Source organism: Chenopodium quinoa, unplaced genomic scaffold, assembly GCF_001683475.1.
Source record: "Chenopodium quinoa cultivar QQ74 unplaced genomic scaffold, ASM168347v1, whole genome shotgun sequence".
Classification (NCBI taxonomy): domain Eukaryota; kingdom Viridiplantae; phylum Streptophyta; class Magnoliopsida; order Caryophyllales; family Amaranthaceae; genus Chenopodium; species Chenopodium quinoa.
This window is the reverse complement of record NW_018745684.1, coordinates 7,607,508-7,624,284: the sequence shown is the minus strand read 5'-3', so window position 1 is coordinate 7,624,284 and position 16,777 is coordinate 7,607,508. Positions and strand designations below refer to the sequence as shown.

The 16,777-nt window shown below is 33.9% G+C and overlaps 1 protein-coding gene and 1 long non-coding RNA gene across 2 annotated transcripts; both read right to left on the bottom strand.

The window, feature by feature from the left end:
• Positions 1–715: 715 nt before the first annotated feature.
• On the bottom strand, positions 716–2,514 carry LOC110717908. Its single transcript, XR_002510820.1, has 2 exons — positions 1,958–2,514; positions 716–1,636 (listed from the first exon to the last, which is right to left on the bottom strand). It is a non-coding gene; the product is annotated as an uncharacterized LOC110717908 (long non-coding RNA).
• Positions 2,515–11,957: 9,443 nt separating this feature from the next.
• LOC110717847 lies at positions 11,958–16,188 on the bottom strand. Its single transcript, XM_021896631.1, has 3 exons — positions 16,037–16,188; positions 12,609–13,597; positions 11,958–12,223 (listed from the first exon to the last, which is right to left on the bottom strand). Exons 2-3 carry the CDS (start codon positions 13,572–13,574, stop codon positions 12,218–12,220), a joined length of 972 nt encoding a protein of 323 aa, XP_021752323.1. The 5' UTR covers positions 13,575–13,597; positions 16,037–16,188; the 3' UTR covers positions 11,958–12,217.
• Between the last annotated feature and the right edge of the window lie 589 nt (positions 16,189–16,777).

The window sequence follows — 16,777 nt, the reverse complement described above, 5'->3', positions numbered from 1 at the left end:
AAAGTTGTTAATTTATTTATAAAAATATCATTTAATAACAAAAATAGTTTATCTCATAGATAAATAAACTTGTTTTTTCTTGCTTGTTTATTTTAGCCTATTTCTTGCTTGTTTATTGCTTGATTAGACATGGACCAGGCTGACATGAAATGACCCCCTCGTAACATTGTAACTACCTTGACACGACAAGTACGGTGGATAGGTCATACATGAACATCATTTTGAAAACTTGGTATGAACCCAACATGAGTAAGATGAGTCAATTAACATTTCAATTCGCTTATTTTCCACCGATTCGAAAGAAAAATCTAAAGATAGTTAAAGGGGCTCGATGGTTTAGCACAAAACAACACATTGACCAGGTCATGCATCAAGCATTGTTTATGAAACATGACCTCAATGGCGCAATGGCACAACTTTAATTGCTACATTTTAAACGTGATCCAATAGAGCACCAGGCCCGCTGACACAACATGTAGGCTAGCATGGGCCGAGGCCGGGGCCGCCTGGTGCCTACCTCTACCCGCAATTGCCGTGTTTATGTCCGAGAAATCCAACTTCTCAAATGTTATGTAAAAACGAAAATCAAAAACACGAAAATCAAAAACCTATAGTATTTCTTTCTAGGTGTTATAAACATCAATTGTGTAATTTGAACATTTACCAAATCAATCAAGTAATTTTCAACTATATATTGTATGCCGTATCACATTAATCATAATGCAACTAATATTAAGCACATTCAGTAATTCACCATATAAAATGGTTGATATGAAAGGCCTTTATATGATAAATTCTTCTTACATGTATCTTTACACCAAATTCTCAAGTGAAAATTGAATTTGCAACCTATCTCTCCTCCCTCCAACGATTAGCAAGGCGAAAAAGAGATACAAAGTTAAACTATAGAGACAAGGACTAACAAGGATCAAGCTAAACACAACTCTAAATTTACATATAAGTCAAGTTTTTAATATTAGAAGGCATAAATGCTAAGATCATAATAAGCAGTCCAAGAATGCCAATAGGTACTAGTAGTAGCAAGAACGGCGGTGGAGGCAATGGTGGTAGTATCAACGGAAGAATCAACAACGAGGCGGTGAGGCAGACGAGTAGAAACATTGATTCTAACCCGAAATAGCCCCCTCGCAATGCCTTCTTCCCGGTCCCTTGCGAAAACGACCGATGATAATCTCTATCCCTCCCCATCATTCCTGCATTCATAGGAGTACTATATGTGTTCCTCATGTTTGCGTTACTTGTTTCCCTCATTGTAGAAGTTACATTTTTTCTAACTCTAGCTTCCATTACTACTGATTCGGTACAATGATTTCGCAATGCAAACAATTTTTTTTGGCAATTTCCAATCTGTTTCTCCAAGTTCTCTAATCATTTAATCTAAACCCTGAATTATTTCTCACAATATATGCCAGATTTGATCAAGAACCAATTTGTAATGCTGAGAACACACCAAACAGATCAAATTCCCAAATTTTAGTTCTGAACTTTCAATTGCAAATGTGAACCAGATTTTTGATCAAGAACTCAATAGAATATCTGACTGATTCTCTTCAATTTGAGAAGATATCAATGTTGAACCAAGAACTCAAATATTGATGATTTTGCAAATGTACCTCTGCAATTCCAAATGGTAGATAAAGTTAGCTACGAATACCCAGAATCATACAAAGAACAGTAGAATTAACATTCATACACCAGCATTTTCAAACAAATTAATCTGTCTTAATCAGACATTAACAGCTTATCATATACTTGTAATTATATAAAGATTAAGAGCAATCACACCAAATGTTTCAATATCAATCAAATCTTAATAAAAATTCACAAACCCATCACTGAAAATACTAACAAAAACAAACCCATACAACAAAATCATCCAAATCACCTTAATATTCAAAAGAATCCAAGAAATTGAAAATAGGGTTTAATTAAGTACCTGTGATTAAGTAGAAACAGAATTTCCTGAGATTGAACAAGGCAACTATAGCATCACAACCCAGAAACCCTTTTTTTTTCCTCCCAAAATTAAATTTGATAAATTCAATAAAAATCCAAATCAAAATCCCAAACAAAGAAGAAAAGAACCAATTTAATCAACCCCAGAAACAAAAGGGGTTAAAGTTTGAATCTTTGATGAATTAATGAAGTGGGTATTTGAGAAATTTGAAGAAAGAATGAAAAGAATAAGAGAAAAATGAAAGCATAAAAGAGTTGTATATATATACAAAGTATATAATTATAGAAATATAAATGAAAGAGTAAAAATGGTGGGTTTGTTTAAGAAAAAGGGAAGGTTGGATACTTGGATGCAGTGAACTTCCCCAAAAAAGTGGGGTTGCTGACAAAAATTGAAATCACAACTTGATTATTTTGGAAATTTGAAAGGGGTGATGTTTTCAAAGGTTCTTCACCCCTAGACAAAAACTTACCACCTTCATGTTTTCTTTTTTGATTAAATCTTTTTAATATTAATAATACTTGTAGTAGCAGTATTATTAGACTATTTATGATTTTTTTGTTACTCGGTTTTATAGAGAAGAGGATAAGTCAATTCAAATTCCACTTTTATTCCGACAACTGATAATAATATACTACTCCACTGTTATAATTCTATGGGCTGCTAATTCAATTCAACATCAAAGTATGATGAGGAGTAAACTATTGGAATTTGACTAGTTGTGCCAAAATAGTTGTTTTGGTTCAAGTCATTCGTAGATCGGGTTAAATTTTAATTTGGGTTGATAAGTTCTTATATTATAATCCAAGATTTTTGTTAAAGGGTGATTTCTTGAGTCAAGGTAATAGTTAATTTGTCATGTCAATTTCATGTTTCAAGTCTCGTTTTTGTGAGTGATTTCCATGACAATTACTAAAAGAAGTCAAATTTCCACAATTACGCTATTATTTATCAAAATTTCCTACATAACGTCCACGTCATTTTTTTTTCAGTCCAGAACAAAACCGCTATTTCATAAAATTGCTAATTGAAATAGCGGTTTTACTTTATATAAAAACCACAACTTTTCATATGGTGGATTTTACTTAGATAAACCGCTAATTGATCTAGTGAAAAGGGAAAAAATATCTTTTAACTATGAGGATGAAAGTTTAATACATCATTAGGGGCAATTTGGGGGAGGAGATTCCCCTACCATTCCCCTCGCTCTTTCAACTTATCAAGCCTCTATGTCCAATTTTTTTATTAGTTAAGTGTATATAATTAAACTGATGTATGTACGTAACATACAAAAAGACTCAAAAGCGAGTTAGCTAAGTTGGTTTTTTTATTGTTAAAAAAAAAAGTTGATTTTATTTTTTTTTATTTTTTTATTTTTTATTTTTTATGAATACTTATTGTGGTGAGGGTTCAAGTCCAATGTCTAGCTTGTTTTACATTTTTTTTAACAAGAGATTTCAACGCACGCGATGCGCGCGGTATGTTTAGACCTTTGAGAAGAATTATTTCTGATGACTTTTTAAGCCCTCACTACAAGAAAATTATCTTTTTGTAGCGATTATTTTAACATTTGGTATTAATTGTAATTGCTACGTATTGTGTGCGGTATGGTTAGCCATTTGAGAAGAATTATTACCAATGACCTTTTAAGCCCTCACTACAAGAAAATTACTTTTTCGTAGGGATTATTTTAACATTTGGTATCGATTATAATTGCTATATAAAAAAATCCCAACGAATGGTCATTCGATATAACATCCGCCGTTACCATAGCCTTTAGTAGTGTTTTTCACTTTTGCTGGGGTTGTCCTCATTAATCGAAACAGAAAACTAGATCTAATCATAGTGATTATAATCGCTACAAATGTTGAACTCATTTTCTACAAAAATAAAAAAAATAAAAATTAAAAAATAAAATAAAAATCCCTACATATGATCTAGACAAGATGTGAACATGCAACCTCAAGTTCTAATACTAAATGTTTTTCCAATAAGCTATGACATATTTTATATTATCTTTGTCAAACGAAATTTTAAATTTTAGTGTAAAAAAGGCTTTTCGTATCGATTTTTGGGTTTTAGTGGCGATTGTAAACGATACAATTTTCCATAATTTTATAAATGTACAGAAAAGATGAGTATATATTATTATGTTTTTTGTATCAATTTCATATGTTTACTATGTCGATTGTAAAATGATATGGATTCCTATACTATTTCACAAACATATGTGCATATTGTAGCGAATGTACAATTGCTACGAATTGAAATAATCGCTACGAAAATACAATTTTCTTAGCTTGTAGTGCCTATGCATTTTATTTTATTATAATTCTTTGCATATATACACAATAAATGTGTTGGATGTTATGGGCTATGCAAGGTTTGAAACACTAGTAGAGCTAATTAGATTTAGCTAGGAAAAGTTAAAAAAAAACTTAAGTTCTAGAAATATAAATTTCTAATAAATTTAAGTACTTATTGAGATAAATTGAATAAATTAAACAAGATATCACACAATTATTGTAATTCTTGTACTCCATGTATATTAAAATTAATTTAGAATACTTTGTATTAAATAGTGTTTAAATTTCAAATAGGAAAAAATCAAAAAAATGGAGAGTAAAAGATGGATTTTTTATAGGAAAAATTTTCATGATTAATTCCAAGTTTGCCTCATCCGCCAAAATTAATCCCAACTTTATACTCCTTCCGCTCATAACACTCCCACCACATTTTTAGAGATATAAATGTTCATGCACTATTTATAAGAGTTTTGTTAAATTTTTTATAAGGTAGAGATAGAGATAGAGATTACCTTTTTTTTTTCCTCTTCGTATTGTTTAATTTTAAGACTGTTTTTGTTCTCTATAATTATACGACCCATCCTATGCAAAATTTCTTGATCCGTGCTTGCCGCTAATTCGGATCGGTTTGTCTCGTGAGGGGATTTTGGTCTAGTAGGCCCCTCATTTTACCAGTCCAAAAAAATTAAAATATTGAACACAATCACACTTAGCTATTCTAAGAGCATCTTTATTCATGAACAAAAAAAAAAATTTGTTCATGTTACTATTCACAAAAAAAAAAATACTTTTTCTCTCATGTACCTAAATCAAACAAATAATTTCCAACATCCTCCTCTTAACCATGAACCAAAAAAAAATTGTTCATGTAACTTTTTATCCACCCCACCTCAATTTATCTTTTATTAAAAATTAAAATAGATACATAATTAATAATATATTAATCTCATGTGTCAGACAAACAATTTTCATTTCCAAACCATTCATACTTGTTCATCCCACTATTTACCATCACCTAATTTTTTTAACATTATTTTATTCAAATAGTAACTCAAACAATTTTATTTATTCATGGTTAAGGTTACTCTAAGTAAGATTGGGGAAGACGGACACAAGTTTGAGATTCACGATATACAAAGTATTAGTGCTTAAGTGTGGGCAAATTCCTTACTTTCCCCTCCTATTATTATATTTATCATTGGCCTATTTAGATGAGTTGATTGATATATGAGAGGAATGGATTCAGTAAAATTATGATCTAACTTTCAGTTTATCAATCGAGCATTTTAAATGACACAAATAAAAAGAACGTTAGGATTAAGATCTAACTAGGGGAGACAAATGATTGAATTTCAATTTAAAATTGTAAAGTTCAAACAAAACTATATTGTTTTGACAGAGAAAACAAGTAAGAGCAAAGTTGTTCATTGAATTTGAAGAGGGCCATCTTTGTGAACGGATGGTTTATGGAAAAAGATGGGCGTGAACAGTGGCGGACCTAGGAATTTTCGTCCGGTGAGTCAAAATTGATAATAAAACATATAATAAATTTTTTTTACCAAACAATCAAATAATAATACTAAAAATACAACCAAATATTCAAAAAGTATAAAATACAACCAAATGTTCAAATAAAGTTATTTTTGGGTAGACTAGTGAGTGATATGACTCACCAGGACAACATCCAAATTCGCCCGTGGGTGTGTATTAGCCCGTAAGCTATGAACCAAAATTTATTAAATAAGCCGTGAAATTTAAATGAAAACTATGAACTTACATTTATTAATATATAATCCATGAAAATTAAAAAGAAAAAAAAAACACATGGTGAAGACACTTCACGTTGAAAAGCCTGAACTTCCAATGACTAGTCCTTTCCAAATGTGAAAGCTTTCTAAATCTAAATTTTAAGCTTTTCCTCCCATACTTGAAGCATTATCCTGCTTCCCTCCCTTATAACCAACCAAACCCTTATTATCTTTTCCAAAGCTGGCCGTGTATCCACATCAAGGCCATCAACCTTCCTATTCCAACGCTTCTATAATTCCCCATCAAGGTTATGACACTAGACCTCACCTACATCCGGGGCTCAATGGCAGCCATCCTTTTGAGTCCTCCAAGACTCAACTTGCCCCCAAAACATCTACTTCCATTTCCGTCAGTTTCGTAACCCGGTCTAACGCCGATAGGGTTCTTCTCTTTACAGAAGCACGAGAGGAAAGCTTTCATGACTGTCTTCCTCTTTTTCTTTCATTGTGACTACTGACATCTTGGACCGTCCGAAAGGGTGATGGTTTTTTTTTAAAAATAAATTGATTTTTTTTTTTTTGCCTCACTGGGGAGTCATATGACTCACCATGACATTAACTAGGTCCGCCAATGGGCGTGAATACGACGCATTTTAAAAAAACTCGATCTCTTTACCCCTTTTGTCTTAACATTCTTTCTTTGCGTTTGTTTTAAATGCATGTACGCTTTTTTTATTTATTGAATGTTGCTTAGACTTTTTTTTTGAAGAATGACAATCTTGTACTGCTATCTCCATTTTTCTACTACGTATATCGGACTATGACAATTTATGTTAGCCAACTTCTAATTTTTTTGGGATTAATACTTTGTTGTTGTTTTAAAATTTCGTGTTTTTGGATCAAGATTTCGCATTAAATATAATAGGAGATGGAACCAATAAAGATTTATTTTTTGATTTATCTATATTGGCTGCATGTTAGGTTAAATGATGTAGCTACTTCCTCCATTTTACATAGTATAAAAAGAAAGATAGTGGCACTAATAATTTATTGAAAAGTTTTTTTGTTTTTTTGACAAGTATAATTTATTGAAAAGTAAAGGACGTGAGAAGAGAGAAATAATACAAGTGACAAGATAAATTGTAGTTGTACTGTATGTGTGACGATCGTGAGAGGAAAAAAGATGTACCTCGTATGTATTAGGTCAGATACAATTATTGACACCATTGACACTAATCAAGGTGCGAGAAGGTGACAAAGCTGCATCAATTTTAAGGAATTTTTATCGTAGTTTTTTCTTTGCAACTCTATTCCTTTTATAAGCCTTAATCCTTTCCCATATTTTTAAGTCCGAACTTTTTAATCATAAACTTAACTGATTTAAATTATCTAGAATTTTTTAAAAGCTACTTCGTATATAATTGTGAACTGAACTTGAATAATATAACTTATGTGAACTTTTACTAAACTATGGTTCTATATTCTCTTTACACTATTTTCATATATTTCGTGTGAAATTAGTTCAATTAGAACTAAACATTTCAATTAATTATATTCTGCACCAATAAAGGATATTTAAGTTCAATATATGACTACTACAACAAATTCTCTAATATATTCTATATTAAGTTAAACACAATTTTAGATGATACTAAAACCAAAATTTCATATTGCATATCAATTAAAAATTTAATGATCTCCATATTATTTTACACTTTTACATCAACAAATTAGATCGCGATTAAACAAATCCACTATTTGCTAACTTTTTTTTTTTAGACACCGGAAAAAGCAACATTAGCTAACTCTTGCATCATACATACATGCATTTCTGAACATAGAAATGGTATTGATCTATAATTCCTTGAGACGATCCATCTCTTGATTACTCCGTAGTAGACTTATATTTTGCAAAGTACACGTAACACATGCGAAATGGTCCTCATATCCCATTATTGGACACCCAACAACGTACCAAGAAAGGAAATAAACATGGATGGAGATGTATCAAAAATGATGCATTTGATCAATTGAAAAATAAGGTGAAGAAACTTCCTAGTTGTTGTTACTTGCTAACATAGGTCACTTTAGAATTTTCGACGTTAGAAAAAGAATTAGGAAAGATTGAGAGCACTCGTACAATTTTGGTACACCACTTTGGAATCTTCCTTTGTAATTTGGACTGCATGCACCTTTATCTATTACCTAATCGTGTTGGTACAGTTTAATGCATGCTTAAATCATGATAAAGGAGTTTCTTTCTTTTTATAAAAGAACAAAAACTATGCATAGAAATTATTTTGTAAACGTATGTTAGGTTCATTCCTAGAATTCCTTCCTAACAAAAATCTCTTTTGTTGGTGTATGATGAATTCAACTCATGTTGGTCTTACTATAAAAGTTCTCACCTTTGAATAATTTTCTAATAGTTTTTTATAGTCAAGGTAGCTTTTAGATTAGTCCCACAATCAATATGATTACGTGAGACTAGAATATTTTAATTTGAAAATAAGATATTGTTCTAGGTGTGGAATAAAGAACTTGTGTTTAAAGGTCGATAAATATCTCTAATCTGATATCAAATTTGCAAATAAAGTCAATATTTGTTAAATATTTTTGAGGTTTGTTTGATGAAACCCGCTCCGATAAAATATAGTTTAAGTGATTGTAAAGAGTATTAAAATTGTACGCTATTTGAAATGTGATGTAGTGGTATTTATAGATAGATGAGGTATTTTGAAATAAAAAATTGTTCCAACGGAACCTTTTTTTTACTACCGCTTAGGAAGAACTAACGTCCACCTAGGGGTGGGCTCTGGTACTTGTCAATTAAGTTGATGAATGAATTTTTTATGGTAGAGCCGAATGTACCATGCATAGTAGATGAAGATTGTGTTCTATGTAAATAAAGGTAATTGTCCAAGCGTCAAGAAAGATGCGCTAGTAAGGAATAGGATCGTATACTCACATGCTTTTAGGGACTGTTTGGTTGGGGGTATTCATCAAAGGGAATCAACTGCCCTAATTCCCTTTGTTGTTGTTTGTTAGGCTTTTTTTTTTTCCATTCCCTTTACCCTCTCCATTCCCCTAAATCCTTCTAAGTTGAATTGATTCTCCACTCCCCAGGTATTTCTATTCTCATTCCCTAGCCACCACCACACCGCCACCCTCCTACCTACCCACACCACCGGAGAACTCAGCCACCGCAATCCCCAACCACTCGCCGCGCTTCGTCGCCTCTCCCCCCCGCCCCCCCGCAAAACTCTCCCCTCCCCCAAAAAACTTCCCTCAGCCTCGTAGAACCCTAGAAACCCCTCCCCATCCCCGTAAAACCATCGTCCGTCCCACCCCACCCTCGAAACTCTCGCGCTAGGGTTTTGAGTAGGGATGTCAGTGGGGCAGGGATGGGTCTTGGTTTGGCGAGTGGTGGGGCGGGGATGGGGATAAAAACCATACTCGCCATGGGTGATGGGGCGGGGGTAGATTTTGGGCTGTACCCGCCCCATCCCCACCCCATACCCACATCAATATATTTTGAAAAACAAAATTATATACTTTTATAATATTTATAACAAAATTATGTAAAATAAAATAGTAGATATAATAATTTGTACTACACTAATATTATAAACAAAAAAGTGTGTAATATTAACAATTTTTTTTTTTTTTAATCTTAATTATGTAAGATTGTGTATTGAGAGGCGGGGATTAGGTGGGTTTTGGGTGGGGATTAGGTGGGGGTGGATATCCAAGTGGAGGGTGGGATGGGGATGGTTTTGGAATTGTACCCGCTGGAGCGGGGATGGGGATGCAAATTTTTGGTGGGAATGGGGATGGAAAGGCCAACATCCGCCCCGTCCCGTCCCGCCCCATTGACATCCCTAGTTTCGAGGGTGGGGAGAGGGGCAGATGATGATTTTACGAGGGTGGATAGGGGTTTCTAGGGTTTTACGGGGTTGGGGGAGTTTTTCGGGGCAGGGGGGAGTTTTGCGGAGGGAGGGGAGGGGCAAGGGAGAGGTGGCGAAGCGCGACGAGTGGTGGGGGAAGTGCGGTGAATGGTGGGTGGCTGGAAATGTAGGAAGTGAAGGAGATAGGTTATTGTCTAGTGGTGGGACTGGTGGCTTGATTCTCTTTGTTTTTTAGAACAAACAACATAGTAAATTAAAGGGATTTTCATTATTCCTTTATCTTTCTTTTCCTTTATTCATACCATTTCGTTTACCCCATGCAAACCAAACGACCCCTTTGTCTTATTGGTTTGAGCTAGATTAATTGTAATGCCAGTAATGAAAATGTTTTGTTAGACACAATCTTACTAGACATTGAAAATTTTATATTGAAAAAGTATATTAAATGGGCAATAATTAATATTGTAATTAAAATATTAAATGTGTAAGACCTTAACTTTGTAGTAGTGGGGAAAAAAATTAAAGCCTTTTTCAAAATAAGAATTGTAAAATTGTATTGATACAAGAAAAAAAAAAACAAATGAGGTATTAATGTATTATTGGACTATTGGTTAAAAACCAAATGCACACGGGTTCAAATCTCTCATTCCTAATTGTAATTTATATTGTCCTTGTGGCTCATCTAGATAAATGTTAAAGGGGAAAAAAAACTAATTTGGTAAGGAATATCATTTGGTAGTAACTAGTAAGTCCGAAATGATTTAATCACATCAAAAATTGATTTTTGGCACACTGTTATGTGAGAAAAGCATTGAAAATTGTGCTCTCATAATGGATGTGTCAAAACTAATTTTTAATGTGTCTAAATCAGTTTTCCTTATTTTACATACCGATATGTCACTAATATGTTACAGGGTTGTGACTTGTGAGGCTAAGATTTGGCAAACGATCCTTTACATAACTTTGGCCTTTGGGCTAGGGTGCCTAAGGCCTTTTGATGGACATTGTCGACTAAAAGCTTCTTAAATTATACGTAGTAAGTAGTTTGATTGCGATTGTTTCCATCCATGTGGTTATGTACGGTCATACTCGTATTATGTTCATCTCCAAGGTTCTTGAGAATCCTGACTATTTGATAGATTGACTAGTTCCTTAGGTTTGTGTGGATGTTACTTCACATTGACTTCCATACACTGAGATTTTATTGTGAGATTGAGGAATCCTCGGACCATCCATTCTGCCAGTCGGACATGGATGGGATCGCCTTATCTGTGGAATGACTTGCAGTTTGGCCAGCACCAGTGAGGCAGTGATCAACTCTGTCTCTTCCCTAAACTTGATTCCTGGGTTTGCAGGGATACACAGATTAGCTATCTGACCATTGCACAGTTTTCAAGTTCACTTCTTTACTTTCATCAGCTCTTCTAGGAAAGGATACGTTGTAGTTCAGTTATCAAGTTCTCATGCACAGCATCAGCCCCAACTCAGGCCTTCTTGCATAAGTTGCTTATAGATGGCTTTGGTTCGGGAATACATCAAGAGATGAGAAGGGAGAGGAGAAGAGAGGAAGAGGGGGGGGGGGGGGGGGGGGGGGGGGGGGGGGGGGGGGGGGGGGGGGGGGGGAGGGGGGAGGGGAGTAAAGGACTAAAGGTTCTTTCGCAGGGTCTTTCTGAGGTTTCGTATTTTACAGGTTCCGTTATCCAGGTTTTGGTTACTTAAGGAGCTCTGTGAATTGGCTGGCATACATAGATATGTTTCTACTTAATCCAGGGATAGGCTGTGCCCAACATCAAAAGGCCTCAAATGAGATTCAGCCTTTGTTTTTTCGGGTGGGGGAAGGTTTTCCACAAGGACTCACGATATTGCAATGAGCCATATGTTTGGAACAGATTTAATGCCTAGATTTTGATATTACCCTCTAAAAACTTCACCAGTCGAATGCTAGATATGAATTTGCATATTTTGCTGTCATATCAATATGCAAGGAAACGGTGCTTTAAAACGACTAGAGGAACAATTGCACACAAAAAAATTCAAGCACTCAACTATCCGATGTACGGAGCAGTTCATTTCATTCTCATTATAGAAATTGTTTTAAGTTTCGCAAGAAGAGAAGTCTAAGAAGAACACAGCTCTCCATTATGAATGCGATCTTAACAACAAACACGTCAAACAGACATTACCGCAAGAGTACTCAGCTCTCCCAGGTTCCTACAAGTTGCAATTCATGTATATGTAAAACACAGCATAGCACCTTTGCATTCCAAAAGATCTGGTCTAGTCCTGCACATATGGAAAACAGATATTGTAAGTATCAATCAAACGACACAAGAATGCCAACTTACTAAACACATTGATCCTTGGGTTGACCTAGATAATGAACTACACATAGTGATAAAGCTATGTTAAAGATTGAATGAAAGTATACATGTATGAGTTCTTGTTGCATGGAAGCTAACTTACAGTTGTACCCCATCAAAATGAGGGGTTTTCATATAATCCTAAATTGGGAAACAATTAGATACTATGAGCAACAATATATACCACTGAAATGTGACGAGCAAGGTCAAGCATTATAAATAAATGAGGCAACAAACCTGATATGCTACAGAGAAGAATTGAGCAAAGCCAAACAATCAGTAGATCAAATTGAAAAACTTCAACATACCTCATCATCATCATCGTCACTGCCTCCATCTTTCTTTTTCTTCGTAAGGCGAGTTGTACCACCCTCCTTGCTGATGGGCAGTTTCATTTCACCAAAAGGTGTGTCAACATTAATATTTCCTTTCATGCTATAACCAGTTCCTTTCCCTCTAATCATATCCCACAGTGCAGATCCAAATTCCTTGGGCCTGAATGAGACTGGAAGATCCATATAGCTGATACCATTTTGAGGCAAATTTTTAGATTTTTCGAGGTCAGCACCTCCAATGTTGACATGACCTAGCCAAACCTCATAGTCCAGATCCTTAAGACCCAAGTCAAAGTCATTCTTATTCTCTATCTTGAGATGAATGGTTGCAACAGTTTCTTCAAAAGAGAACCTCTTAAACTTTATCTTTTCCACATCTATATCAGGCTTGTAAGGTATTGGGATCTTTCCATGTTTCTCAAGGGGGATAGTGATCCTTCCCAAAACAGGAACATCTATGATGAGATCAACCTTGAGCCTGTAAGGAATAATGCTTCCAGGCTTAATATCTTTATAAGTTTGCTTAATGTCATCATAAATCAGACAGACCGGTATCTTGATAGTCTCAGAGCCATGAGCATGAATGGTCCCAGCATCAGGAATCAGCCCAGAAATCAGCTTCCTTCCCTCACTGTCAATGCAGTAATTTATGTCAACAAGGGGAATCGGAACGGGGTTGGGATTTTTCACAAGAACATCAAGAACAAGCTCTGCCTTGTGAAGGCTGATGTGAGGAATATGAATCCCACTAACATCTGCAGTAGGCTTGCCAAATCCGATTGCTCCCTCTATCTTCTCACCAATATCCTGAATAAAATCCTTCACCTTCTCTATGAATCCACCCTTTTCTTCCTCTTGTTCTTCCTTCTCAGGAGCCTTCTCAGGAGCCTTCTCTCTATACACCCTTTCAGCTATATCCGGCTTATCATCTGATGCCATATCCAAAGAGCAAGAAACTTAACCTGGAAGTCAAAATATTAAATCATCAAAGTCTAAATTTGTAACAATCATCATTCAATAAAACAGATAGAAGTGCTAGTAAGCATCAGACGATAGTACTTATAAAGTATAACTGTCTTACACTACTAAAAGGGTGCAACAACACAACATGGTTTCAACCTTTTGACTGAAGAAAACATCTTTTTTAATAGCCGTGATACATTCTATTATAAAACAGCTTGCACTATGCATTTGATTTTTAAATTTATGAGCAAGGGAACATATACTATCCTGAGATAGTAGTAAGTCACTAGTGCATATCCAATGGGTTAACTTCCCTGAGATAGTAGTAACTCATTAGTCAATATTACTAAGTTGAGATGCCTACAAAAATTAGTCAACTTCCCAGAAATAATAGTAAGTCATTAGTACATATCCAATGGGTTAACTTCTAGAAAACGCTCTTTCTTTGAAAGCGTTATGGATCTAAATTATCATCTCATCTATGTGAATATATCAAGAACAAATAAAGCAGAATTAGCCCGATGCCTGATTAATGCAGGTCTATTTGTTTGATTGTTCACAAGTCAATCTGGGGTGAGAAAAAAAGAGATTACAAGCGTGTGAAATTAATGAAAACATGGGCAATAAACATTAGACATTTACCTCAACTCAAGTCCTTCAACACAATCACACCTAGAACCCCTGAAGTCTGAACCTTATCTAAGGTTTAAACTGATTGGTCTTATGACTACCATATATAAGAGGCGATAGGTATCAGTTCAATTTATATTTTGATGTTATGTTCCATCTAACTTCTACATTCAGACGGGTAGGTGTAATAGAACAAGAAGTCACAAATGACTTACAAGAACTAGACAGCACACTCCCTGCAATCACACTTCCAAAGAATATAGTACAGCTCATTCTGTTTTTCCTCTATATTCAGCGGGTTATGGAGAAAATGTGTTATGTGATGCAACTAGAATTTTGTAAAAGTCCAGAAGATGGCCATAATATTCATCATTGTTACAACAATGTATCATACTGCATGATCTATTTTATAAAGCAAACTTTAAGCTAGGAACAAAACTCTAAATATTTTTAATTATGACAGATGCTTATTCCAATCTCACTAAACAGATATCATTACGTGCTGTACTACATATAACAGCATCGCTGTGCATCCAACATATACACAACCAGAAACAGGATAACAAGAATAAGAGTTTGCAGTACTACACAAAATAATTTACTAGCAGAAAATTTTGGAAAATATCAAATAAAAAATGAATATTCATTTATCATTAGCAGTGGAAAACAATCAAATGTCATTCTAATTTATCTTTATGTAGTAAACGCATCTTTGCCTGAAAATTGACCAATTAGAGCAAATTGAAATTGACCAAAGCAACACATTCGTTTAACAATAACTAAGTTATCAAGATGTAGATGCTAACTAACTTAAGTGGCAAAGTCGTGGGTGTGTATTACTCAAAAACTGGGGTTGAATCCTTATGCATTCATTGGCCTTTTCGGCATCCAATACAACAACTAAAGGGAAGCTCTCTGAGGTTTTCTAGACTTTCAAAAAGGTACTTAGTTTCGCAACTAAGATAAAACATGCTACGATTGATTTCCATAGTTCAATTCTCCACAAGACATCACACAAAAATGTTATTTGAGTTTTTTCAGTCAATATTAAGCTAGCGTTATGTTACTATACATATGAATTACGATTAATGCATAAGTACCACAGTTGTACCTTAACACAGACATTAAGACAATTTATTCCAGACTACAATCATCAAAGTCTACAAAATTATTGCATAAGACTAAATCTAAAAAATCTGATCAAAGGAGAAAATAATTTGCTAAACTACTGGAAATTTACATTAGATCAAGGTTAAATTCAACAATCAAATTGAATCAGTAATTATATGTAAGGAGTCACTTAATTGCAACAAAATGCAGTACACATTCTACACAAAATCAAAATAACACAACTCATTTCAATGGAAATCAAACTAATCATGATTAATATAAACTCAACTTTATTTGTTTAGATTGTATGTATATAATTTTTTCTTATTTAACAAAAAAATTCGTCTGATCAAAAAACAGCAACGACCAAGTTTTGCCTATAAAATCCCATTGTACTGACAAAATTGTAGAACTTTTTATGGGTTTTTCAAATTACAAGATTGCCAGCAAACTTTATTAAAAAGATGATCTAAATAAATATTGAAATTTTCATACATAGAAAACATCGCACGTAGCTTAATTAAGTGTCATAATAGCATGATAAAATGCAGATAATTACAGATCTGATTGAATTATGTAATATCAAATCACATCAAAAATGATCACACCCCAAATAAAATAAAAATAAAAAATCAAATTAATGGGTATATATAAATTTGATTAAATTTACATCACAAATCAGAAAAAATGGAACTTACCCAGAAAAATAGAACTTGAGCAAAATGAATCCTCACTTCTTTTTTTTTCCTTTTTTTTTTAATAATTGTTTTGAATGAAAAACAGAGGACTAAAAATTCTCTCTATAAAAATGACAAAAAGGCTCACCCAAAAAATATAAAATTAAATAAAAGCACACGTAGTATCTGAGATATTATTTAATTTAATTTAATTTAATTGAAAGAATTATCTGAAATTATTTATTACTAAAATGATTGTCCAAATTTCACACATTCGTATTTATTTCTTTGATTTGATATACTGTGAGATGTGGTTAGCCGAGATTTGGTGATTGACGTGCCATGCTCTTGTTTGTTTGCCAAAGACTAAGGAAGAATTTAATTATGGACTTTATTTGTGTATACTTTTATACGTTGTACATATGTTGAAATCATTTAGAAGCCGTATGCATTACACTGATGATTACAAATTACTACTTGAATTTATTTTTCAAAGTATATTTAATGATTGAATGATTTTTTTCATTGAAGAATTATTATGTGAATTTATTTTTCGAAGTGTTGAATGAAATTTATTTTTTCAGTATAAAGTTATTTTAGAAATGAGCTTCTTTTTTTTTTTTCTTGGGGTGGGGGGGGGGGGGGGGGGGGGGAGGGGAGGGGAGGAAGTTAAGTTAGGATTGTTGCTAATTGCATATGGCAATAAGAAAAAATAAACAAAATATTGTTTTTTTAGAGGGGCATGTACCACCACGAGTTCAC

Bases quoted from the DNA above. Each gene is read 5' to 3' on its own strand.
- LOC110717847 (XM_021896631.1), bottom strand. From the start codon at position 13,574: ATGGCATCAGATGATAAGCCGGATATAGCTGAAAGGGTGTATAGAGAG.